General features: G+C 42.5%; 1 protein-coding gene across 2 annotated transcripts; it reads left to right on the forward strand.

Moving 5' to 3' along the window:
• Positions 1-691: 691 nt before the first annotated feature.
• On the forward strand, positions 692-25,692 carry UTP25 (UTP25 small subunit processome component). 2 transcript variants are annotated; one of them, XM_058539774.1, is made up of 12 exons: positions 692-882; positions 1,704-1,743; positions 2,463-2,706; positions 4,959-5,129; positions 8,062-8,150; positions 10,423-10,833; positions 12,586-12,805; positions 14,772-14,974; positions 16,182-16,364; positions 16,496-16,608; positions 17,646-17,891; positions 24,988-25,692. In XM_058539774.1, the coding sequence occupies exons 1-12, from the start codon at positions 776-778 to the stop codon at positions 25,229-25,231; spliced, it is 2,271 nt and encodes a 756-aa protein (XP_058395757.1). In that variant the 5' UTR covers positions 692-775; the 3' UTR covers positions 25,232-25,692. The 2 variants fall into 2 exon arrangements, with proteins under 2 accessions (XP_058395757.1, XP_058395758.1); XM_058539775.1 differs by lacking the exon at positions 692-882 and adding an exon at positions 922-1,180.
• Positions 25,693-27,093: the final 1,401 nt, after the last annotated feature.

The following is a 27,093-nucleotide window of genomic DNA, read 5'->3' on the forward strand; positions in this document are numbered from 1 at the left end:
TTCTCTAACATCGACTCTCTGGATGATTGTAGGAAAGTCGCTTTACCTCTCTCGATGTGTTTTTGCTCTTGTAACATGAAGAATGTAGGCACAGATGTGTTTCTAGGGGCTCTTCCAACACTTTCAGGAGATGAGGGGGTGGGACGAGGGTGGGAATCTCAGCCTGGCGTCCCCATTCTTGATCTAGCATACGTATGTGGCAGACCCTGGTGGGTGAAAGCCTGTGGTGGATCAGACAGACTTAGGTTTCCATCTTCTCTCTTGCTCGTGTGTCATCTTTTCTAAGCATCAGTTTCCTCATCTGCAATATCAGGCTTATTAACAAGACCTATTTGTGCACCGTTGTGAGGATGAAGTGAGGGGTGGGGGCACCCTTAAACATTGGTTGGTCTTTTTATTATGGTATAATATAAAGTCACTGCATCCAACCATCTCCTCTAATACACGTTTACGCAGGCTGAGTCCCATAACCAAAACAGAAGCACAAACCACGCTCACCTATCCACACATCCGGCAGCCCAGCCTGACTGACGTTCCATGACTCAGAACAAATGCGCATGCGTGCGTTTGCTTCCAAAGAGCCTCGCTAGGGGGCAGAATCGGAATCAGGAAGTTTTAACGCCTGTCGTACAAGCGCGACGTAAAGCTGGTCTGCTTTATGGCAACCTGCTTCCGCCGTAAAGCGCCGTCGGTGAGCCCACGTGAGTGGATTGACAGGACAGCTTCCTGGTGGGAAGCGCGGTGTTTGACGGTGGGCGAACTTGACGTTTTCGCTATGGGCAAACGCGGGAGCCGGAGCCAGAGCCAGCTGCTCAACACCCTGACTAAAAAGCAGAAGAAGCATCTTCGGGATTTCGGCGAGGAGCATCCCTTCTATGACAAGTATGGAGGCGCATAGCTGGGGCCAGCGCTGCCAGCGTCTTTTCCCAGTGGGATCCGGCGTTTCCGGTTTTGGCCCGCCGGTCTCCCATGGGACAGTGACGGGGCTGCTCCCGTCTCTTCCCACGCTTCCCTGGCGCCCGCCGTGCTCGGCGTGGAGCCTGGCGGGTGCTCGGCTGGGGAGGATTCTGGCGGCATCCCGCCTGGAGACGGGGTTCTTCTCGGGTCTTCTTACCTTTTGTTGAGCCCCCGACTTTATGCTAGACGACACGCCCACTGTGTGGGGGCTGGGTTTTCTATGGTGAGAGGTTTTCTAAGATTGTTTTTGTTTTTTGTGTTTTTAAAGAATTGCTGGGTACCCTCGACATCACCGATCTGTCCAATTACAATGAGCAAACTGATGTGTCGGTAGTTGTGGGTTCCTCTGTAAGTGTCCAGACTCTCGGTTGTAATCTTAGTGCTCGTCTCAGCACTTTAGGCCGCTTTATCAGCAGTTAGCGGGACACTCTAATTAAGAAATTTGTCAGAAAAGGTGAACCCTGAGAGCTTTTGTTTGTCGGATTTATCTATCTATTGGATAAGAGCCAGTTATTGTGTGACTCGTACTTGTCATGTGACCTCGTTAAACTTTTCATTTGTCAATTAACTATTTGTCATATTCTTAGAATCCCTGTTCAAGTGCATATGTAGTTTTTACATGACTATAGTTAGAATGTATTTATAATGGTATATTCCGCCTTTTTCACTTAAAGTTGTGTCATTAGACTTTTTCCTAATTGCTACATACTTGTAGATAAAGTTTAACATTACCTGTTTCTTCTCAGGGTTTCCAGAAAAGAAGCAAAACCACAGATTTGTCAACTGGTAATGCTTTATATCTTCTTTATAATAGTCGGTTCTGGGTTGTTACTTTTAAGGTTATATATAATAAGAAAGTTTAGCGACATTTCCACTCTTTCTGATTTTAGACGTAAGCTATTATTTTAGTAATATTGCTTAGCTTTGAATGCAGATGTCTGTTAAAATGCCCTTGTGATAACTAATACAGTAACCAGAGTTTGAAACTGTCTTGAGGGATAAGCTTGTTAGAACCTGCTAAGGAGGCTTACCAGAGGGCTCTTGGTGAATCCTAACAGGGAATATCTTGTTTGCTTAACATAAAAGGAGCCGCAAATAGAGTGCAAAATGAACAAAGGTCCTGTCCCATTACAACAAACTCAAAACAATGACATTCCTTTGTTGTATTGTCATTTTCCCATTGCTGCTTTAAACGTACCAAATGTCTGACACAGGGGTTAAATCTCCTTATAACCTAAAGCTCTACGTTTTTAGTCAGCTTTCTTCCCATGTGGAACATTAGCAGTTCAAAGAAAATGAAGAGCTTCTAGAATCATAGCTAGATTAGCTATTTTAAATAAATTTGGTGCTGGGCTTGGTTGAATAGATAGGATTGCATATTTGCAGAAAAGCTCATTTTTATTTAGGAAAGTCTGAACCTCTTACGCTGTTGGTCTGATGATAGTCATAGGGTAGCAAGGAGAATAATATAGTTTTTGTTTTTAAAATTTGCATTTTCCTTTTAGTCAGAGAGTTCAGATACTTCAAGTTCTGAAAGTGAAGCAGAAAGTGAAGCAGAACAAGTTTCTGGGTACCACAAACTACTCGCCACATTAAAGAATGTTTCTGAGGAAGATGAGGAGGACGAGGAGGAGGAAGAAGAAGAAGAAGACAGTGTTGTAGATGAGGCAGAAATGGAAGATGAAGATGGAGATAGTGATGTCAGTGTGGAAGAAGAGACAGCAGCAGAGTCTCCTGACATGCAGGAGAGTAAGTGTGTTTGGTGTGGGTTCATCATCTTTGCCTGAACCTTAGATTGCCCCATGAGTCCAGTATCCTGTACCGTGTGAGTTGAGTGAAAGCACGTGGATCCAAGCAGAGGCTCTTTTATTTATTTATTTATTTTTAAGTTTTTTTTTTTTATTTGTGAGGAAGATCAGCCCTGAGCTGACATCCATGCTAATCCTCCTCTTTTTGCTGAGGAAGACTGGCTCTGAGCTAACATCTATTGCCAATCCTCCTCCTTTTTTTTTTCCCCAAAGCCCCAGTAGATAGTTGTATGTCATAGTTGCACATCCTGCTAGTTGCTGTATGTGGGAAGCGGCCTCAGCATGGCCGGAGAAGCGGTGCGTCGGTGCCCGCCCGGGATCCGAACCCGGGCCGCCAGTAGCGGAGCGTGCGCTCTTAACCGTTAAGCCACGGGGCTGGCCCTAAGCAGAGATTCTTAACTTTGTTGTTGGGTTCAATGATATCTTTGAGAATGGGACGAAAAGACGGGACCCTCTTGCCACACAAATGTAGAAATAACATTTTTGCCTATCATTTCCAGGACTTCATCAATTCTAGTTAAAGTTCCGCTAATTGGGAGGAAAGAGAACATAATTTTGTTTCTGTGACGATCTCAATTTATTAAAGAGATTACTGTTCCTCCTTTAGAGAAACAAAGTTTAATGGAAGATAGACATAAAATATACAAAAATTTTCAAGCAGCAGATTTGTATTGAACAGCGAGGTATAAGGTGTTGAAGAGATGCCCAGTGGTCACACACTGCTGGGCTAAATGAGGGAAGGCTCCAGAGGTTGGGATTGGAAGCTTAAAGGAGCTCTATCTCACACTTCTAGGTGACGTTTTTCTTTAACTTTAAAATCTACTTTATTGAGGTACGATTTACATACAATAAAGTGTACCCATTTTAAATGTGCAGTTCGATGAGTTTTGACAAATGTATACATCTATGTTATATCAAGATACAGAACATTTCCAATACCTCCAAAAATTCATATAAATGGAAATGTACGGTATGTACCCTTTTGTGTCTGGCTTCTTTGGCTCCTCATGTTTCTGTGATTCATCCATGTTGTTTGTGTATTAGTAATCCATTACTTTTTATAGCTGGGGTAGTATTCCATTGTCAGTATTTCTGGATAACTTTTTATATCTCACTGTCTTTTTTTTTAGTGAAGATGATCAGCCCTGAGCTAACATCCATGCCAGTCCTCCTCTTTTTGCTGAGGAAGACTGGCCCTGGGCTAACATCTGTGCCCATCTTTCTCTACTTTATATGGGACGCCGCCACAGCATGGCCTGACAGGCGGTGCCTGGGTGTGAGCCGGGGATCCAAACCTGGGCCGCCAGTAGTGGAGCGCGCACACTTAACTGCTACACCACCAGGCTGGCCCCTATATCTCACTATCTTAATGCCTATTTTCCTTACAGCTATACTTTTCTCTGTACGTTAAGGTGTCACACATCATTCTTAGTATTTTAATTCATCAATTTTACTGGGTTAAAAGTTGATTGCCTCAGACTTAGGGTTTTCTTTGTTCTTTTTTGTTTCCCATTTTTCTTTCCTGTTTTAGATTTTTAAAAATGAAAAGTTCGTTTTTTTAATTACAAAAGTAATATATATTTTCTGTAAAAATTTTAAAGGGTAGTACAGTTAAAGCTATATCTGCACCACCTTGAGACGAACACCTTTAACATTTTATATAATCTTCCAGAATACTTTTTTATGGATATATGTGTGAGTACGAGTATGTACATATATTTGTGTGTATAATAGTCTCATGCATTTCTGTAACTTACTTTTTTTCTTTAATAATATACCATGGACCTTTCTCCATGTGTGTAACTGTGGATTGATATTAGCGTCTTAATTACATAATATTCCATTGTAAATGATACGTGGTAATTTAATTAGTACCCCACTGATAGAAAATGAAGAAGTCATTTTATCCAGTTATTTCTTTTCATAATCAATGCTGCTTTGAACATCCTTGCATGTACATCTTAGCATACTTTGTTTAGTTATCATCTTAGAATAAGTTCTTAGAACTGAAACTAGGTTAACAGTCAGCCTTAATTTTGAAAATTATGTCTTCCACCTGAATTTGCTTAAAAGTAAATGTTAGCAATGAATATCAGTGTCGATGTAGGCTAAGGAATTAGATTTTATGTGTCAACAGAAATATAATTATGTTTATGAGTAAATAATATTATGAAGTGTTTCTCAAAATTGCAGGTATGGCCTTACCTGCTGACCCTGAAGGAAACGATGGGGACAGGCCCCGTGGCACATCACAAGAATCCCCCGAGGAGTTTACAGATGCAAAACACGAGTCACTGTTCAGCCTGGAAACCAACTTTCTCGAAGAGGACAGTGGAAGCAGCTGTTCTCTGAAAGCATCACAAGGTCAGAGCACAGTATGTGTTGCTTGAATTCACCAGGGGCTTACTACAGGGGTTGTAGACTAATACATGTTAAATCTGTTATTGGAATGAGCAGCAATAAAAACCGATAGTTTAGCAGCTAGATCTAGAGCCAGGAAAAAATTACTTCTCAGAGGTATTTTGTGTTTTTCAATGGTTAGGCAGTATTGGGAGTGGGGGAGCTGTTTAGAACAAACAGCTTAAGAATGATATCACGGGAGGCCAATTCTCCAGGCCTCACATTTCCGTAATTAGGGCCAGGGGGAGACTTCTGATTTTCTCCCCAAGCAGAGAAGGAAGAAGAGAAAGAGGAGAAAATACTTTGCACTTTTCTCTCTACCCTTCATTTGCTTTTCTCTGTTGGAGCAATAATTTTCCAGATTTTTGAGACCCAGGAGCGCCTAATCTGATTGGTCCTTTTTACCAGGGAGTGCCTCAGAAGCAAAAGCTCTGCTCTATCTCCTCAGCCTCTTGTCCATGCCTCTGCCCAAATTGCAGTCGCTCTGACAAGGCCTGCCTATGGTCTCTGCTCTCTCTCAGGTCCAGTTTCTCAGCCTGTGTCTGGGTGGGCAAGTCAGGTTGGTCTCATTCTGTGTCCTGCCTGCCGTTTTTGGTCTGAGTGCCATTCTTCAACTCAGCTCTACCATTAATGAAGCTGAAATTTTAATTTGCTCATTTGGCTCATTTGGTTCTCTTGGCTGTTATATGGGAGAGGGAGAAGTAGCAGGTAGAATTTGGGCACAAACCCCATTCTGAACCATCAAAACTTGAAAACTCTGGAGGAAACATTAGGAAGCTTGACTATCCTAGAATTTCTCTGGTTGTTTTGCCTGTACAGATATGTTAGCATCTAGAATTCTTGTGTCCTATCATTCACTCTTCTCTTAGATATTTAGTACGAGGTGCTTTGCATTTGAAGGTTTACCATTTGGATCCTTGAATGGGTCATTTAACTTTACTTCTTAATGAGTGGGACTCGCAGAGAAGGTTGAGTGGCCAGCTCAGAGCGCTGAAGATAACCCCGAGTACAGGGGCTACCATTTGGATCATTTGTTCAACTCAGTTGACTATTGAGCCTTTCTATGTGTCCTGCAATGCAAGATAAGTCAGACATGGACCCTGCCTTCAGGGATCTTCCAGTCCAGTAGATGAGACGAGACATGCACATATATGTGTTGGGGTTGGTGGATGGGGGTGGGGTGGAGGACTGTCTATAGGGGACCAGAGATGGCCTCTTAGTGGAGCCAGCACTGTGCCTGACAGAGTAGGATCCTGAGAAATAGCTATTTATTGTGAGTCAGGCAGTGACGTTAAACTGATATTATTTGGATGTACAAAAATGAGGTGAAGGAGAGGATAGAATTTTTTTTTTTTTGTTAGCTTCAAGTGGGTATAAAGTGTTATCCTCTACACTTAATTTGCATTTCTCAAATAACTAATGATGTTTAGTAATATTCCATATTCTTATTGTCCACTTATGTATCTTCTTTATTAAAATGCCCGTTCAAATATTTTACTCATTTTTTTGGGGATTGTCTTTTTATTTTGATTTGTAGGAACTCTTCATGTATTCTGAATATAAGCTATTGGTCAGATGTATGTTTCATGAATATTTCCTCCCGGTATTTCGCTTGTCCTTTCATTTCCTTAACAGGTTCTTTTGATGAGCAGAGTGTTTAATTAATGATGAAGTCTAATTTTATCTTTTTTTCTTTTATGATTAGCCCTTTTAGTATGCTCTCTAAATCTTTTGCCTACTCCGCCGTCACAAAAATACTCTCCTATATTGCTTCTAGAAGGTTCATAGTTTTAGCTATTAACTTGAGACTATAATCCACCTTGGATTAAATTTTGTGAATGAAGTGAAGTAGGAGCGAGAGCCATTTCTTTCCATATGTTTATCCAGTTGTTCCAGCACCATCTATTGAAAAATTTCTGTCCCACCAAATTACTTTGATGACTTTATCAAAAATAATAACTGTATATATGTGGCTCTATTTCACCATTTTAAAAAAAGTTCAGTTGATTTATTTGTTGATCTTTAGGCCAGTATGACACTGCTTACCAAGAGTAGCTTTATAGTAAGTCTTGAAATCACACAGTTCTCCGGCTTTGTCTTTTGTAACATTTACCAGCTATTCTAGTTCCTTTATATTTGCATGTTAATTATAGAATCAACTTGTAAATTTCTAAACGATGTGTATTTATCTCTTTCTGCTTTCAGTTCAGTCAGTTTTTGCTTAATGTAATTTAAAGTTATATTTTGGGTACATTTCCAAGCTCTAGAATTAATTTGTTGATATCTACAAAATACTTTGGTGGGATTGCTAGAATTTTTAATTAAAAGAAGGAAAACCACAGAGGCAGAAAAATTTGAGGGCCGCATAATTAAAAAATTACATTGGAGAGGTAGATTGGAGGTGTATCCTGTAGTACCCCAAATTTCAGACTGAGAAGTTTCTTCAAAGGTTTTTGAGCTGGGAAGTAATGTAATTAGAGAAATGCTTTAGGAAGATGAACCTGTGAGAAACTTTTAAGCTGTGGACTGAGAGAGAGGGTGGGAAAAGTACATGGGAAAAAGGATGAGTTAACATGGAGAACATGGGCCGGCCCCGTGGCTTAGCGGTTAAGTGCGCGCGCTCCGCTGCTGGCGGCCCGGGTTCGGATCCCGGGCGCGCACCGACGCACTGCTTCTCTGGCCATGCTGAGGCCGCGTCCCACATACAGCAACTAGAAGGATGTGCAACTATGACATACAACTATCTACTGGGGCTTTGGGGGAAAAATAAATAAATAAATAAAATTAAAAAAAAAAAACAAACAAACATGGAGAACAGCATGTCGTTCAGAGGGGAAGACCAGAAGATGCCTGCTGTTTGCTCCAAGTGTTCTGACATTCTTTATTTTTGAATTAGATCCATTTCTACAACATGTGAGCAAAGAACTGAAAGAAAAAGAAATTCAGGCTGTTGCCACAAATCCCAAAACTACCCACCAGCTAAAAGTAAGTGTTGCTTAGTCATCCCGGTCACAAATGAGGAAAGCTCTAAGTAAAGCAGTGCTCTTGGATTTTAGTGGCCTCCCCAGATGTGTGGTACACAGCAGTGGTAGATAGTTTGATAGGGGAGCAGGACACAGGAAGGCTGCAGGAGCCTGGTGAGGCACAGGTGTGGCTAGAAAAGGCTCTGGGAAGCTGAAGTGTGGAGCCAGAGAAGATACGAGTATACACAGGTCCACCAGGGTTTAAACCAGCATCTGCGAGGGGCTGCCACATGACCTAAGGCAAATTAATCTACCTTTTCGATCTTCACTGTTCTCATCTGTTAGAGGGGGTCAATAATGCCTACATCAAAATGATGTAATTTAATTTACTGACTGATAGATAGAAGTGTTCAGTAAAACACTAGGTACTATTGTTCATTTGTTTGAAATAACTGAGATAGGTTCACAACTAAATTACTCAGACATGGAGCAGTTTTGGCTTCTTTGTTTTTTTGTTTTTTGTTTTCACCAACTGATGTTGTTCATGAGAGTTTGTCATCCTTTATTTATTTATTTATTTATTTATTTGTGAGGAAGATCAGCCCTGAGCTAACATCTGCCAATCTTTCTCTTTTTTGTTTGTTGAGGAAGACTGGCCCTGGGCTAACATCCATGCCCGTCTTCCTCTACTTTATATGGGATGCCACCACAGCATGGCTTGACAAGCGGTGTGTCAGTGCACGCCCAGATCCGAACCGGCGAACTCCGGGCCACCGCAGTGGAGCGCACGCACCTAACCGCTTGCACCACCGGGCCGGCCCCTGTCATCCTTTTTTAATTTAAATTTTTATTGAGATAATAATTATAGATGCAGTTGTAAGAAATAATACAAAGACATCCCTTATGCCCTTTGCCCAGTTTCCCCCACTGGTAACAACTTGCAAAACTAGTACAGTATCACAGCCAGGAAATTGACATTGATAGAATCTACCTATGTTACTCAGATTTCTACAGTTTTGCTCATACTCAGTTGTGTGTATTCAGTTCTATCCTGTTTTATCACGTGTAGGTTCCCCTGTCCACCACCACAGTCAAGATACAGAACGTTTCCAGCACCATAAAGGTCCCTACTGTTTTCTCTTGTCCTTTTATAACCACACCCACCTCCTTTCCCTCGTTCTTCGTAACCACTAATCTGTTCTCCATTTCTGTAATTTTTGTCATTTCAAAAGTGTTATATAAAAAGAATCATACAGGGGCCGGCCCCGTGGCTTGGCGGTTAAGCGTGCGCGCTCCGCTGCTGACGGCCCGGGTTCGGATCCCGGGTGCGCACCGACGTATGGCCTCTCCGGCCATGCTGGGGCCCTGTCCCACATACAGCAACTAGAAGGATGTGCAACTATGACGTACAACTATCTACTGGGGGGCTTTGGGGAAAAAAAAAGGAGGAGGATTGGCAATGGATGTTAGCTCAGAGCCAGTCTTCCTCAGCAAAAAGAGGAGGATTAGCACAGATGTTAGTTCAGGGCTGATCTTCCTCACAAAAAAAAAAAAAAGAATCATACAGATTGGCTTTTTTCACTCGGCATAATTCCCAGGTGATCATTCCAGGTGGCCAGTGTCAATAGTTCATTCCTTTTTATTGCTCAGGTCATCCGTTTTTTTGTTTTTTTTTTTTTGCAGCTGAAATCAGCAATTTTGTTACAGTGCAAAAATTCCCAAACTGGTATCCCACTAAATATTATTCTTTAGGATTCTAATAGATAGGGCTCAAAAAAAAATTGTTCCATGCCCAAATAAATTTGGAAAACTTTAAGTTAAATAAAGTGGAACAGAGTTCTTATCATAGGACTCATCAGAACCTTCAGTATCTAATGTTCATTGTGAATCTCTCTGAAGGGGATTAGGTTTTGTGGTATTTACCAAAGTTATTTGACCACAGAGCCCCTTTTTTTCTAGAATGAATTTTGACTTCCCAAAACCTATTCCACAGAACAGTTTGGGACACACTGATATAGTGAAGAGCTCAGATGTGAAGTCAGAAACCTTAGGCTCTAGCCCTCAGCTCTCTTCTCTCCTGGGTAAAGTTTGTCTGAATTATATAACCTCTCTGAACCTCGGCATGTCCTAAACTGTAAGAAGAGCCTTAGAGTATCTACCTTGCTGGGTTGTTCTGAGGATTAAGTGAGATGATCTGTAAATCTTGGGAGGTCTTGGTAAATTATGAAGTACTATGTGAAAATAAGGTATTATAATTCATTTCTAACTTAACTCTTGATCTGTCTCTCTACTAGTGGCCTGTCCTGGGCCAGCTTGTCTTTTCATCCAAGTTTCAGAAGTTGGAAACATTTAAACCCCCAAAGGACATTGACTTAAAGTCACTTCATCTCCAGAAGCCTCTGGAATCTACCTGGACCAAGACCAACAGCCAGTTCCTCTCTGGTCCCCAAAAATCAAGTAGCCCCTTCACACCCCTCCAGAAAGAGCTCTTCTTAATTATGAATTCTTACCGGGACTTGTTCTACCCAGAAAGGACTGCCCTGAAGAATGGAGAAGAGATCCGCCACGTGTACTGCCTGCATGTCATAAATCACGTCCTCAAAGCCAATGCACAGGTGCTTGGCAACAATAGCAGACGCCGAAGCCAGAAGCTTGGGGTGGGTGACGATGATGACTTCAGGGACCAAGGGCTAACAAGGCCCAAGGTGAGTGGCAGCAGGGGAGCTTTGCCCTCAAGAAGGAGGCTGCAAGGCACTGCCAAATAGTTGCCTGGCCCTTAGCAGGTGCTCAGGTGTTTTAATAATTGGAATAATGAATGAGTCCACGAGTGAGCAGGTTAGATGGGCCAGGTGGTGTCAGAGCAGTGCCACTGATGGCTCAGTGGACTGTTTCTAACAGTGAGTCTAACTGGAAACTTGTGAGTAGGAGGTGCCTCCATGATAATTCTCCTTAAAGATAAACCCTGAACATACATAAATAAAAAGCCATGATCAATCTCTTTGTGATTGCCAGAGCTGGATAGGACCTTAATGAGCCTGTTATCCAATCCCTACATATTACAGCTGTGGACAGAGACCCAGATTCATAGAGGGCCTTGCTAAAGAGAACCAGGGAAAGGGTAGCAGAGATGGGACTAGAACCAAGGATTCTCTTCATTAAGCCACATAAATATTTAACCCCTGGAAAACAAAAATCCCTATTTTTCCATTGTACAGTTATTGCTGCTCAAAGGGATGATTACATTTATTTGCGCTTATAAGCCTAAGCTCCAGTGGATTTGCGGCTCAACAGAAAATATCTTTTAATTCTGTCTGTACTTTTCATGATGTTGTGGAGCTAGATCTTGTGTTGTCCATCCCTTCTCCCTCTTAGCCTATTGAAGGAGCCGCATCTTTTTAGATTGCTCTCATTGAGCTTAATGGGGTTCTAGGGTTTAATACTGATATGGCTCTTAGAGATTTCTTAATCCAATCCCCTTGTTTGATAGCTGGGGAAACCGAAGCATAGACACTTGTTAGTGTCACAGTCAGGACAATAACTCAGCCCTCTTCAATCTCGGGCCATCATCCCTGCCCCGTACCAAGCTGAATCACTGCACCCCTTGGCTAGGCCTATTGCCTTTTTGGGAAACTACCTCAGAGTCTTGAACATCAGGATTATAAGATTATCTGTTTCCATTTAGAATTGAAAAAAAGAATAAGAAGCAGTTTACCCATGAATCACATTTAGAATTGGGTGAATTGTGCATCTGACTGGGGCTACTTCCATTGATTATATTGTTTCCAAAAGGGTAGTTAGAAGTTAATCATTTATTAAACATCTGTTTTTTTTTTTTTTTCTCAACAGTTGTAACTTTAAGCATTTTTGGAAATGTTTGGCAAACTGAGTCCTATATTTCCTATTAAAATATGATCTTATTTCAGAAATGCTTTATCATCATTTCTGAAAATTTTACTAGGGAAGGTACTAGAAAAGTAGTGATGCATTTGTCCTTTTCCTTGCCAGCTTTATGTGTTTTCTACTTATTACATCTAATTCATTTATTTATTCAGCATATATTTATTCCTTGGGTCTTATGGATGAAAATACTGCAGCAGACAGAGATGAGTAATATTCCTTGCCCTCAAGGAGCTTGTGTGTTTATGTCCTTGGGTTTTTGCTAGTGGACACCTCTGTTAAAGGCATTGACTTATCTCCAAGGGATTTCCAAATACTGCTTGAGAATTGCCTCCCATGGAGCCATGAGATTAAAGTCCACAGGACATGGTGCTATGGGTATGAAGGGTGCTCAACTTTTAGTACTGAGCCAGGTCATGTACAAAGCGGATGACGTAGATGTCCCTGGTGAGGTACCACTGCTGTACACAGGGCTCTTAGCTCCACATCCTCAGAGGCTCACCTCAAGCTGCCATTCCTTCTCCTTGCCCCACCAAGGCTGCCCATTGCTCCCTCCACAGGTGCTGATAGTGGTGCCGTTCCGGGAAGCTGCTTTGCGGGTGGTACAGCTCTTCATCAGCCTCCTTGAGGGCGACAGCAAGAAGAAAATAATTGTAAGCAACAAAAAGAGGTTTAAGGGAGAGTATGGCTCAGATCCCGAGGAGAGACCACCCAACCTGAAGAGGCCTGAGGATTACGAAGCTGTATTTGTTGGCAACATCGATGACCACTTCAGGATCGGTAATTCCTCCTTGTCAGAACTGAGCCCCTGAGGGCCAGCCCGGTGGCGCAAGCGGTTGAGTGCGTGCGCTGCACTGCAGCGGCCCGAGGTTCACCGGTTCGGATTCCAGGCGTGCACCCGCGCACTGCTTGGCAAGCCGTGCTGTGGCGGCGTCCCATATAAAGTGGAGGAGGATGGGCATGGATGTTAGCCCAGGGCCGGTCTTCCTCAGCAAAAAAAGGAGGATTGGCAGATGTTAGCACAGGGCTGATCTCCTCACAAAAAAAAAAAAAAAAAAAAAACTGAGCCCCTGAGGGACCTGAGGTGTGAGATTCACAGAGCTAGAAGCTAGAAGCCTGGAACTAGGCGTTCTCTCAGTGGGTCACTGACTCAGCCTCCTGACAGAACAAGGGTCTGCATTTGAGACATCTTGTCTGCCAGGAGAGAGAGTCTTGCCGTGGCTAATGGTGGGGACACTTGGCTAATGGGATGGGGCGTCTCTGAAGGCATATGTAAAAAGCACATGCACATTTATAACAGGACTGTCTGAGCACACCCATAACTGATAGCATGCAGTCAGTGCTACAGGGGTTCTTGCGTGAGTTGGAAGTGATGGGCTGAGTGGGTGATTCTGGGGAGGCTGAATAAACTGAGCATCTGTGCATAATGGGGGACTTCCCTCCTGCCTGCCATATAGAGTGCCTGCACCTGCATTATCTCCACTCAGGACTTAGTGACTCCTACCCAACTTTTCATGTTTTTGCTTGGCTCTCATTCAGCTTCCATGTATTTGGTTGATTGTACATTGATAGAGTAAAGTTCTTGGAAAATGTTTATTAGTCACATATGTGCATTCACCAAACATTTATTAAGTACCTCATGTGTGGCAGGCACTGTTAAGAAACCGGGGATAGAGAAATAAAAGTTACGATTCCTACTGTTACAGAAGTGCAGCCTAATGGGGAAACAGACAGTATACGATGAGAAGTGTTATGATCAGAGGATGCAGTGGGTGTTCTGGGAGCATTTAAAGCAAATCTCCCTACCCAAAATGGGCACAGGGTAGTTAGGGAAGGCCTCCTGGTGGAGGTGCCATGTGTACTAAGTCGAAACCTGAGTAGGATTTAGGTAATTACACATGGGAGTGGTCAGAGTGGAGGAAAAGGTTTCAGGCAGGAAACTGCATGTGCAGAGGCATCACGGTGACTAAGCCGGGCGCAGCCTAAGATTCACATAGGCTTTACCATGGCTGGAGGGTAAGGTGCAAGGGGACCAGAGTGATGTTTAGTTTTAAACATATGCAGGTGTCCAGCAAGCAGCTGTTATATCAGTCTTGAGCTCAGAAAAGAGATGTGGGTAGGAAATATAAATTTGTGTGAAGGTGATGTTAAAGCCATGGTTAGTGAATAAATTTACCCAAACCTTTATGTGGAGTGAAAGTAGAACTTGCAGGTGAATCTAGGAATTTGTAGAATCGCTGTTTGGATCTGGAAAGACAGATAAGGACCAGATTAGTGATAGAAGCGGAAGTAAGTGTTGAAGTTTTGGAAATCACCAGTTTGGAAAGGACATTTCAGGGAGGGTGTGTTCAAAATGCTGCTTAGCATTCATGACAAGAAACACTAATGTGCCAGTGAATTGGTAACCAAGAGCTATTGGTGGCCTTAGCAAGAGTCATTTCAATGGAGTCCTGAGAATCAGCGGCCAGATTAAGGTACGTTGAGGAGTGAGTGGGAGATTTCCAAGTAGAGACAATTTTCTGGAGAAGTTTGACACTGAAGGAAAGGAAGATAGTGGGAGCTAGAAGGGACCATAGGTGCAAGGGAGGGATGATGATGATTTTACTAAATAAAGCAGTCTGAGCATGGTTATATGCTTAGGGAAAAGATGTAGAAGATACATGGGGAGGGGAATACTTGAGAGGGTGAAAGCTAATGGTTTGGTAATGACTGATGAACTTGGTGTGTACTTGGCTGTTTTTTGTAGGAGTGGCAATACTTCAGAGAAGCATCCGACTCTACGCCCCCTTTTACTCCTCGGACATCCTCATTGCCTCCCCTCTGGGCTTGAGGACCATCATTGGTGGAGAAGGAGAGAAGAAGAGAGATTTTGACTTTCTGTCTTCTATTGAGCTTCTCATCATCGATCAAGCTGACATTTACCTGATGCAGAACTGGGAGCATGTCCTGGTAATGCTGGTCATTCACATTTAGAGGGACAACATTCACATTTAGAGAGACAAGAAGCTCAGTGGTTAAGTCTTAAAGGATTGTTTAAGTCCAGATTAAAACTCAGTTAGTTTGGAAACAGGGAAATATTCCACGTTTTCCAATTTGAAAATGGAAAATTATGTTCCCTCTTCTACCCACAGATTGGTCAATTAACTATCCAAAAAGATAAAAATTCTCATCAATATTTCAAATCTCCAGAAAAGATTTCTTCCCCTTAAAGGTCGCTTCTGTTAATAGACCACTTCAGTGTGGTGAGTTGGTTGGTTGGTTGAAAATTCTCCTCACTAGGAACGTCTTTACCTAAAATAATTCCTCCTACCCTTTATGCTCATTCTCTTTGAGTCTTCAGTGGAGATGGGAAAACATTGCTCATGATTTCTTAATGTGTGATCTTGTTTTGCAAAGAAATGTAGGATGTCTTTATACCCCTACTGTAATTTGTGCTGTAATTTTTTTCTCCCTCTCCACATATTCTGCAGCGTTGTCGGTTTTAGGATTGAAAGACCGTGCTTTGGAACAATCCTTATCATAATAGGTTTGTTTTTTTAAGGCATATGAGAACTTACCTTGCCTACAACCCCAGGACTTGCAGGAAGTTTGGGGCAAATAAAGGCGAATACTTATTTATAAAGCAGGGAATAAATTTATAGTATTCATTACCTTTCAATGTATGTTACAAGGTAAAAATACAATTAAAATAGAAAAGACGTGTTGATGCTTGAGTCTTAGTCTTTAATTTGAGGAAAAGGCACCTGTAGTAGCTCTGGAAATCTAATGTTTTGAGAACAGGTCATTGAAGGACAGTAGCTCTGTGTTCCGTGTGATTTCCCTTCTTGTCCAAATCTGGGACTGAGGAACCTATAGAGTGACCAGGGTGGCATTTCAAAAGTTCCTTTTAAAGGAATATTCCTATAGGTACCATTTTGATCCTTTTTGAAAGGTCCAAGAGGTGGCCAATTTTAGCTTATTTTCTTGTCTCGGGGGTGTTCATCTGACTATGGGCAAGTCAGTCACCCATCTGAGCCTTGATTTTCTTGTTGTAATTGGGGAGATGATAGTACGTCCTCCATGGGGTTAAATAAGATGATAGACTTGTAAAATGTTAGTAGTGCTCAACAGGTCAGTGCTCAATAAATATTAATGGTAGTGTTATTTCTGCTCAAAGCATTTGATGAACCACATGAATCTACTGCCCTTGGACTCACATGGGGTGGACTTTTCTCGAGTGCGGATGTGGAGCCTCAATAATTGGTCCAAGTACTATCGTCAGACACTGCTGTTTGGGGCCCTGCAGGATGCCCAGATCAACTCAGTGTTCAACAAGTACTGCGTCAATGTGCAAGGCCAGGTGGGTTCTCCTCATTTCTTTGGATCTTTCTGAAGCGTGTATTGTTTGGGTCATGAGGCAGAAGGAGAGGATAGCATTTGGTCCACAGTGAGGATGGCTTACCTCCTAATGTTCCATTGATTTCCTGGCAGGTGGCCTTGAGGAACGTCCCAATGACAGGCTCCATCAGTCACGTCCTGGTGCAGCTCCCACATGTCTTCCAGAGGATGGAAGCTGAAAACCTAGCTTCGGTGATTGATGCCAGGTAGCCATCCCTCCCCAGTCTCATCGGAGCCCTGGGGGCCACAGAGAGGGATTTGATTTTGGCATACAAATTTAAAATTGGATTCCATGTTGGTTTTATTGATTACCACTTACCAAATGAGATAATTGAACCTAATCATGCCATTGACAGAGGAGGAAATTGAAGCCCAGAGAGAAATGGTGCCTTGTCCTAGCAGGGTTAATATTGTAAATTAGAGGTCCTTCCCCCTAGACTGTGGCATTTTTAAATTACATTACACTGCTTAATGCTGCAAAGTATCCCACGTCAACAACTTAATTGTAAGCCCTTCAGGGCAAGAACTATTTTTCTTTTCTTTTTTTTTTTTTTTGTGAGGAAGATCAGCCCTGAGCTAACGTCCATGCCAATCCTCCTCTTTTTTGCTGAGGAAGACTGGCGCTGAGCTAACATCTATTGCCAATCCTCCTCCTTTTTTTCCCTTTTTCTCCCCAAAGCCCTGGTAGATAGTTGTATGTCATAGTTGCACATCCTCCTAGTTGCTGTATGTGGGATGCGGCCTCAGCATGGCCGGAGAAGCGGGGCGTCAGGGAGTGCACGGGATCCAAACCCGGGCCGCCAGTGGCGGAGCACACACACTTAACCACTAAGCCACGGGGCCGGCCCCAGAACCATTTTTCTAATTCTCTGTATATTTTCCCCTTGTCTCCTCATTGTGTTTAGTCAGGGGACCTATGGTAGCAGAATGGTGCTTAGCATATGGTAGGTGTTCAGCAGTTTGTTGAATGAATGAATGATGTGGTTATATACTTCCTAGAATAATTCTCTGGGATATGTTGGCATTACATCTGTCCTTTGTGATGAATAGTGTTAGCACTTATTTTTTAATGTGCTTATCAAGTTTTATCCTTATGTAATCTCTTTGTGATCAAGTAAGGCATATTGGCCTCTTTGAGGAGGTAGAGGGAGACTGTGACTTGCCCAGGGTCATGTAGTTAGTAGTCACGCTACTGGCTCACCTCTAGACCATTGACTTTGCCCTTTGCCTTTTTCCAAATCAGGTTTAACTTCTTTGTGAACAAGATTTTGCCTCAGTATCGTGATGCAGTCATGTCTCACACGCTCGTCTACATCCCCTCCTACTTTGACTTTGTGCGTCTCCGAAATTACTTCAAGAAGGAGGAACTGAACTTCACCCACATCTGCGAGTACACCCAGAAGTCTGGTGTCTCCCGAGCCAGACACTTCTTCCTTCAAGGAGAGAAGCAGTTTCTGCTCCTCACAGAGCGCTTCCATTTCTACAAAAGGTAAAGCAGTGCCAGGTTTCGAGGGTCGTCTCCGGAGGGGAAGATGCAGTGCAGATCATGGCCTGCTTCTGAGCACGTGGTAGGCTTTCTGGTGTTATAAGGTCCTCCCTCACTCTGCCTCCTGCAGAGAAGCCAGAGAGTTTTGGGGCTGGACAGGCTCTTCTTGGTCAGTTTCCTCCCAAAATAGGCATTGTTGGCAAAGATTGTAGAAACAAATGAGTGGCTACAGTATAACCTGTATGTAGATCTGGAGGGGGTCCATACTCGGGACCCATTTAGCTGTGCTCGTACACCTCAAGAAAGACATTACAGAGCTGAACAGCTCTCGACAAGGACAGCTGAAGTGAATACAGGAAGGAGAGGGGCCTGTCATGGAAGCACAGACAAAATATTGGGGGCTATGTGGTCTGCAGAGGTGGAGAGTGAGCACAGCGTCAGTCTTCAGAAAGTTCTGGTGTGTCCTGAGGAGGTGAGCACACACTTACTTCCTCACCAAGGAGAGCCAGGACTCAGGGGCCCTTTGATGTTTGCAGGAGGCAAAAGGTGAGGGGCTTAGAGTTGAATATTTGAGGGTTTCAGCATTTGCTTAGCTTCTACACCATGTGACTTTGACAAAGTAAGTTAGATTGACTTTTTTTTTTTTATTGTAATTAGAGTTAGTAATATTGACCCTTCTGTTATCTGGGATACTTGGAGCTCTTTGTGCCCCCAGAGCTCAGATATTTTATTGTTTTGCTATTGCTGCTGCCAAGTGAAAAAGCCTTTTTTAAACCTGTACCTAGGGAGAGAAGGGAATGGCATCCTATTACCTCTTCCTGATTCACAATAATGTCCAGTGAATATAAGTTCTGACTGTTTTATAATTCTCCATCATCTATGCTGATGAGGGGCACATTTTCTCAGAGCATTCCTAACATAGAAGCCAGCAATCTCCCGGGCTTTGGACCATGTTAAATGATGCACCTTTGCATTGCATTGCCTTGTGGTTTATGCTGATATTAGGATGGTGCTCCCCGGACATGTTCTCGTTACCAGATGGGGAGGGAGGAATCCAGCAGCCTGCTGATGCACAGCGGGCTGGTGTGACATGAGGTATTCTGCTGACTAGATGATCTGTGGATGGAGAGTTGAGAAGTGATGACGTTTGTGTTTCCTGGGCTCCATTCTTGGCTACCCAGACAAGGCTCTTTGGCCAAAAAGTGTTAATGAATGCCTGCTTGTTGGCATCATTATTTGCTTTGTTCCAGTAAGTTGTTGTTTTTGTTCATTTTGGAAAGTCGTGTTTTAGGGGAGTTTGCACTCAGCCAGTCTTAAGAGCTCTTAGTTTTCTATCAGCTTGACAAATGAAAGCCAGCCCTTTAAGTGAAGTGGGTGGATTGGAAACCTTCCTAGTGTGATTGTCTATAGCAAGTGTGAATTAGGCTGGGATGAGGACTGTTCTCAAATAGCAGCTTTTCAAGGAGAGGGCATGATGTCAAAGGACCCCTTTCTGTTAAGTCGGCAGGACAGTCCCCTGCCTTACACTGTCCATTTATTTACCAAACTGTTTTTGCCCCCAAAGTCACTTTCAAGACAAACCTAGCATGTACCGTTTGCCTTATACCCTGGACCAGGTTAATGGGTATTTCCTGCGTGGAAGGTGAATGGAAATAATGTTCTTCAGAGCTCTGTAACTGCTAATCATCTCAAGGTTTCCAACTAAAGAATTTTTTGCTTGAGAGATCACCAAGGCGACAATGGGTGTTTTTACCTGCAATGCCTTTGTGATTTGTTTTTGTTTTATTAGACCTTGGGAAAAGTACATGTATTTTAAACTTTAGTATCCAACTCTGAAGTTCTGTTTTTATATTCTCTGTGGAAATAGACAGTGTTAGAAATATTGTAGTTCATTTGTGAGCTAGCAAAAAGTTTTCAACCTGAAGGTTTGTTTTCGCTGGCGAAGATGAAACCAGTAGAATCCTAGAACTGGATGGGCATTTGGTCATGATGGACCTCCTGAGGAGAGGTTGGTTCACAGCTCCTTCACTGAGCATTATCAGCGGGTTACCACAGCAGGAAGGGTTCTCAGCCACGGGGCAAGTCAGAAACTGTGGAGGTGGGATTTATGGTATTGGGAAAGGCTGCTGGCGTGTTTCTGAGTACCTCCTGCTCCTGTATAAGAATCCCCGTCTAGAAGTAGTAGACCTGGTCTTTATAGACCATACGGAGGAGCCAGCCTTTCAAGTCAGTTGTGCGTGCCTCTAACAGTTGACAGGTAAAGTAGATATCTAGAATGTTCTTAGTTTTAGGTTCTGTCAGGGTGGGTCCCTGAAGACCCAAAGCATATAAAACGGAGGAGGAAGGCAGGGGAGAGAGTGCTGAAGATTATGGGTGATGGGCACTAACCACTCCTCTGAAGAGGCCCTGCTCATATTCTCTATTTCCATTGTGGGTGGATTGGGACTGAGATTTCCTTGCTTTTTAAGTATCACGCTTATTGGAGTTGGTTTTGTTGTTTTATAAATACTCTAATTATAAGAGTATTACATAGTTATTGTAGAGAACTTGGAAAATCTAGGTTAAAAAAAAGAAAATGGAATCACCTGTAATTTCACTGCCCTGTTATAAATACCCATTTAGGTGTACCAAAATTGGGATCACACTATACACATTGGGGTTTTTTTCCTTTTATCTTAAATGTTTTATGTGCTCATTGAAAAAAAAGTTAAAATATATTAACATTTTGGTATATGTATCTGTATATCATGGATTTATTTTTAAGTTTATAAATATCTCTCTATTACATCCTCCCTCCCTCCAACTTTTTATTTGGAAAGATTTCATTTCAGAAGAAATTGTAAGAGTATAACAGTGAACATCTATAACACCTTTCCTGTAGACATCACCAGCTGTTAGCGTTTTCCCACATTTGCACACGCCCGTGTTCTGTCTTTCCTTCGCTCTCTCCACTCACATCTCTTATTTTTACTTCCTGAACCATTTGAAAGTAAATTGCAAGAGGCTTCGTGACACTTAACCCCTAAATCTTTCAGCATGTAGCTCCTAACAGCAAGAACGTTCTTTATCTAACCACAACACCATTATCATACCACTTGATGTTACTACCATAATATCATCTAAGATATAGTCTATATTCAAATTTTCCTAGTTGTCCCCCAAATGACCATTATAGCTGTTCCCCCCCAAGTCCAGGATTCAGTTAAGCATCATGTATTGCCTTTGGTTAACATGTTTAGTCTATCTTAGTAGTTCTCGAGCAGGGGCAATTTTGCTCCCCAAGGAACATTTGGCAGTATCTGGAGACATTTTTGGTTGTCACAACTGGAATGTGGTTCTAGTGGTTCTAGTGGGTCGAGGCCAGGCTGCTGCTAAACATCCCGCAGTTCATAGGACAGTCCCCGCAGCAAAGAAGTATCTGACTCAAAATGTCAGTAGTGCCGAGGTTAAGAAACCCTGATCAAGAATAATTACCTTGCTTTTTTCTTTTTCATGACATTGACATTTTTGGAAGAGTCCAATCCAGTTTTCTATAGATTGTCCCACAGTCTGGATTTGTCTAATTGCCTCCTTATTATAATTAGATCAGTGGTTCCCTAACTTTGCCATACATTAGAATCCCCTTGGGGAGCTTTTAAAAATCTGAATGCCCAGGGCGTACCCCAATAGCAATTAAATCATGGTGTCTGGGGATGGGGATCAAGCATAGGTATTTCAGAAAACAAACAGGTGATTTCAATATGCAGCAAAGTATGGGGACCACTGATTTAGATTAAACATTGTTTGGTAAGAATTCCAGATAGGGGGTATTGTGTACTTCCCACTACATCTCATCAAGAGGCACATAGTGTCAGTTTATCCCATTTTTGGTGACACTAAATGTAATCACTTGGTCAAAGTGGGTCTGCTAGATCTCTCCATTGTAAAGATGGCCTTTCTCTGTAATTAGTAAGTAATCTATGAGGTGTTGACAATCTATTGACAGCTTCCTAATTTTTTTTTTTGAGGAAGATTGGCCCTAAGCTAATATCTGTTGCCAATCTTCCTCTTTCTCTTTTTTCTCCCCAAAGCCCCAATACATAGTTGTATATCCTAGTTGTAGGTCCTTCTAGTTCTTCTATGTGAGATGCTGCCTCAGCACGGCTTGATGAGCATTGAGTAGGATCTGAACCCAGATCCGTGCCCAGGATCTGAACCGGAGAACCCCAGGCCACCGAAGCAGAACGTGCAAACTTAACCGCTGCGCCACCAGGCCGGCCCCTGTATTGCATCCTTTTTATAGTTATATAGTATTACGTTGTATGGATGTATAGTTAACCCACTGTCCTATATTAATGAGCATATAGATTTTTTTCTTATTTTCTGCTATTATATACATCCATATGGATAGTTGATGGCATGGTTGCCTAGTTATTTTCTTAGGATAAATTTGGAAAGGAAAACTTGTTAGCTCAAAGGCTGTACAGAATTAAAATTTTGCTATATGTTGCCATTTATTTGCTCCCTCCCATCTTCCTCATATCTTCTCTCCCTCTCCGAAATACACACACACAGAATAATATATATTTTATTGGCCTATTTCTGCAAAATCCCACTTGTTGCCAGTGACTTGATAGTCAAAATGATACCTTTTTGTCTTTTTCTTGCTTTTTTTGTTTTTTTGCCATTGTCAGTTGAATGTAGAGGCTGAGGTAAGTGGTCTCTGTGTCCAGGCACACCTCTTCTTCTGTTAGGCCACTAGTGAGGACGTTGTGAATCTAGTCAGGGTTGGGTTGTTACTATAGTTACCTTCCATGCACCACAGACTTCAGATTCCTCCAGCAGACGGTGGGCTTCCTGTGGGGCCCAGGGTGCTGGAGTCTTTTCTCAGTGTCCCGATCCCCTCTCAGCTTTCCCCAAGCCGTGTACCGTTGTGCCATAGGAGGGTCTCTCTCCACACTCTGGCCCCTCCCCCAGCAGCAGGCTGTTCTTGCTTGCTACTCCCTGCAAGGCTTGAGGTGGGGTGAGGGGTTCTCCTCCTGGGCCAGCTCGGTTTTAGGCAGGCCCTGTTCATTCTGGGCTTTGGAGGTGGAGCTTTCTCAGGGTTCCTGTACCACCCACTATGGTAGCCAGACTTTGCCTTATATCTGTGAGGAGTCTTGGTGGGAAAGAGTTCTCACTTCTCCCCTGGTGGTGGCAGACCTCTGCTTATATCAGTGCAGGATCTCAGGCTGAACGGGTGTTGTGCCCTCTCCCCAGGGACAGACTACTGTTGCTTTTTCTTGGATTTCTGTCTTCTGGTGAGGAAGGATGGGGGTGGGGGGTTTACTGCCCCTCCCTTAGGGCAGATGACTTTTACTTCACCTGCCTTCTGCCCACCAGCAGTTGCCCTTTGCCTGGGATGTGGGATGGAGAGAGAGCTCCTGCCCTCTTCCATCAGCTTCGGGCTTTTGCTTCATATAAGTTATGGGTCTGGGAGGTGAGTGGGGTTTCATGTCTGCACCGCAGTGTCAGGTCTTCTGCCTTGCCTCCAGTCTTTCTCCGCGGCTCCCAGTGGACGCCTGTGGAAAAGAGCTCATGAGTGAATGTGAACTAAAGTGTCCAGGAATCCCAGGGATTCTGAACTGTCCCACAAGCCCACACCTGCCCTTTAAGAATTTGTTAAAAGTATAGCTGTTTTCTTCCTACCCACTTTCTTGGCAGCTGCCCTCTTCCTCCTGTGCTCTGCCAAAGGTGACATATAGTTGGTGTTTGCTGTCTTTCTTCAGAGGGGCTTGTCACTCTTTGGAATTCAGTCAGTAATGGGCTGAAGCTGGCTCATACTGACTCTTGAAATCTGGTTGCATGTCTCTTCCCAACTCTGGAGTTCAGCAACATGACATTTGTAGCTTGAAATTGGCCATAGTGGGAGTATTTACATCAGAGAAATTGGCAAATGCTTGAAATTAGCACCCTCCGTCCCCCACTGAGAGCCGGTTATTAAACATACACCAGCACATTGTTGAATCAGTTCACCTGGTTGCTTCGTGACGTCAGTTCACTAGGCTCAAGAAAAGGAATGCTTTTGTAGATTATCTGGCTTTTTCTTATTAGCATGGGAGCAATATTCTCTTGAGTTTTCTAGATAATAAGCAGAAGTAGAACTGAATGTTTGTTTTGTTTGTTTTGATAGCTAGTGAGGTCGAACAGTTCATTCAAGTTCATTAGCCATTAGAATTTCTTCTTTATGGAAAGGTGATGTTGAAAGGTGAACCAAGTAATGGATTGCAATTGCAGTTTGGAAGAGGAGGGTCTCCAGAGAGATCAGGATGAGCCATCAGATAAAAACACAAGGAAGGCTTATCCTCTGTAAATAAAAAAAAATTCCTGTGGGAGTCTTAACATCAGCAATGTGTGAGAGAGTCTAACGGGGGAAATCAGAACCTTGTCAACATATAAAATCTTTTGTTGTGGGGCCTCAGAGGGAATGATTGACCTTGACCGGAATCATGCGAGGAGTCCCTAGGGTCTGCACCCCCACCACCACCACCGTGCACTACTGTGCAGCAGGGAGAGAAGTGCATAAGCTGTTGAAACTAATTGCTTTCCCATAATGCCTAATGGGTCCTCAGGCAGGATTTTGTAAATGGATGAACTTGGGACATCTGCCATGGAGTTAACATGTCTACAGAGTGACAAGAAAAGACTAATGGGAACGCATTTATAGTTTCTACAGTTTATTTTAGTACTGGGTCTGACCTCATCTCCATTCCAAAACATTCTGTTTTGCGTGATTATAATTAAGATAATGTTAAATTGTAAGTACCTGCTTGTTAAATTTTCTATGTCAGATTTTTAATCCCAGTCTACTGTTCTTCCCCACCCTGCCCCAGAGTAGGCTCAAGAAATGCAAATTTCTTTTATCATTGTCTTAAGGCAAACACTAGGAATTCAAACATGTTGTCACAAAAATAAGCCCTTTCAGCTCAAAGTAGAATAACCTGTGGTCTGTCTGTTATTGCCAGTATCTTCCTCCTTGGCCCTGAAGCAGAAAGAGTGACCTATGTCCCTCTAAAACTCTTAGGTAGCTTTTCCATAAATTTTCTCATGTAGACATAGTCTCTCTTTCCCCTTCTAACAGGTATACAATAAAAGGCATCAGAAACCTGATTTTCTATGAACTGCCGACATATCCCCACTTTTACAGTGAAGTCTGTAACATGCTGAGAGCCACCACCAGAGGCGAGGAAGCCACCTGGACCTGCACTGTCCTCTACTCCAAGTACGACGCCCAGAGGTTGGCCGCTGTGGTTGGTGTGGAGCGGGCTGCGCAGATGCTACAGTCCAAGAAGAACGTCCACCTCTTTATTACTGGAGAAAGATGAGGATTTGTTGGACAGGAAATGGTATTGGGCATGATACATAATGCTTGATTCTGTGCCACTTTGACCCAATTCTGGACACTTGCAGAAGCGGAGGACTGCACAGGGAAGGAGCACCAGGCAGCAGCGCAGCAGATACTTCTGTCTTTTCAGGTCATGTGTCCCTGAAAAGTTAAATATAAACCAGATTTGGTAAAACCATCTTTCAGAGGTCAGGAGGGAGCGAATGGGACTCTGAGAAGTTGGTAGAAGGGAACTTCCACTTGTGAATCTTTGTGTAAGCCATAAATTCTTTTACTGGGATTTTACCTCTAATTTATTACACTTGATAAATTCTTTCAGATTTGCCTATTTTTGTTTGACACTTTCTTCAAGTAAGGCATACCTGTCGTTGCCTGTGAGAACTGGTTATGAGAGATTGGAATACTTCTTGCTGCTGAATATCATCTTAATTTGGGATCACACAGATTTTGGAAAACTATTTTTCCTCAAACTTTTTTTAAACCTTAAATATTCTATTTTAATTCAACCTAGAGAGTATATTCATTCACTGATCTTTTTTTAACTCATAATAGTAAATGTTTTAGTTAACATATACACTTAAAAATCACGTTATATAAAATAACATTAATCTCTGTTTCAAGAAATAATTTTGTGAAACTCTTGATTTTGAAATATCCATCTTCAACATCACTGTCTTCATCATTACTATTGTCACTTTTTAAGTCATATAACAGACAAAAATGAAAAGAAAGTTGCACTTTTATTTTAAAATAGTCTCAGACAGAAAAATTGCAAGTTTAGAACCTGAGCCATTTGAGAGTAAGTTGCCAGCTTGATGGGCCTGTCACTCCTAAAAAAATCACTCCTGAATTGAGTGTATATTTCCTGTTAACAAGGATATTTTTCTATGTAACCACAAAACAACCATCAAATCAGGAAATTGTCATTAAAACCTTATTGCCATCTAATACTTGGACCACATTCAGGTTTTCCCAGATGTCCCAATAATGTCCTTTATAGCAAGAAGATGCACTTCAGAATTACATATTGCCTTTAGTTGTATGTCCTTTATTCTGGAATAGTACCTCAGCTTTTCATCGGCTTTCTTTACCTTGACACTTCTGAAGATGACAGGCCAGTTATTTTGGATGATGTTTCCTTGTGATTACTTTTAGTTTATGCATCTTTGGCAGGAACAGCACGGAAGCAATGCTGTGTCCCCCTCACTGCACCTCATTAGGTGGCACAAGATTTCCACTTGTCCCATCACTGATGACACAGACTGGCCACTTGTTTAAGGGGGTGTTTGCCAGGCTTTTCCAGTGTAGAGTTACTCTTTCCCTCTTTATTTATTAATTTATGTCAGTATGGACCCGTAGTTTCATCTTTTATTCAGTGGGTTATAATCCATTACCATCATTATTTCTTTTGATGTTTAAATGGTCTCAGGGCTGGGAGAGCACCTTCCCGCTGGCTTCTGTGTCTTTTTGACATGTCCCCCTTATAATCAGGCATTTCTTTATTTTCTGACACAGTAAGATATTCCAAGTTCGTCTTGTATTTTCCCTACTCCAGCCCTGCTTTCTTTAGTGGAAAATTATTTTAAAGCTAAGATTTGAATGCTAGTTGTGCTCAATACTATTGTGGAGCCGCTGGTCCCAGGTGATCTCAGTGGTCAGAGCTTGGGAATATTTGCATGTGTGTACGTGTATTCACACGCAAATGTGCACACAACATTTAAATTTATTTCCATATCCATACATTGAAAACCGTGAACTCACACCATACCTCTGATTCCAGTCTGACACCACAGGGTTCCTTTTAGTTTTCTTTCTTTCCATATTTGTAACTTTTTTCTCAGA

The sequence above is a fragment of the Diceros bicornis genome, chromosome 4 (assembly GCF_020826845.1).
Source record: "Diceros bicornis minor isolate mBicDic1 chromosome 4, mDicBic1.mat.cur, whole genome shotgun sequence".
Lineage (NCBI taxonomy): Eukaryota > Metazoa > Chordata > Mammalia > Perissodactyla > Rhinocerotidae > Diceros > Diceros bicornis.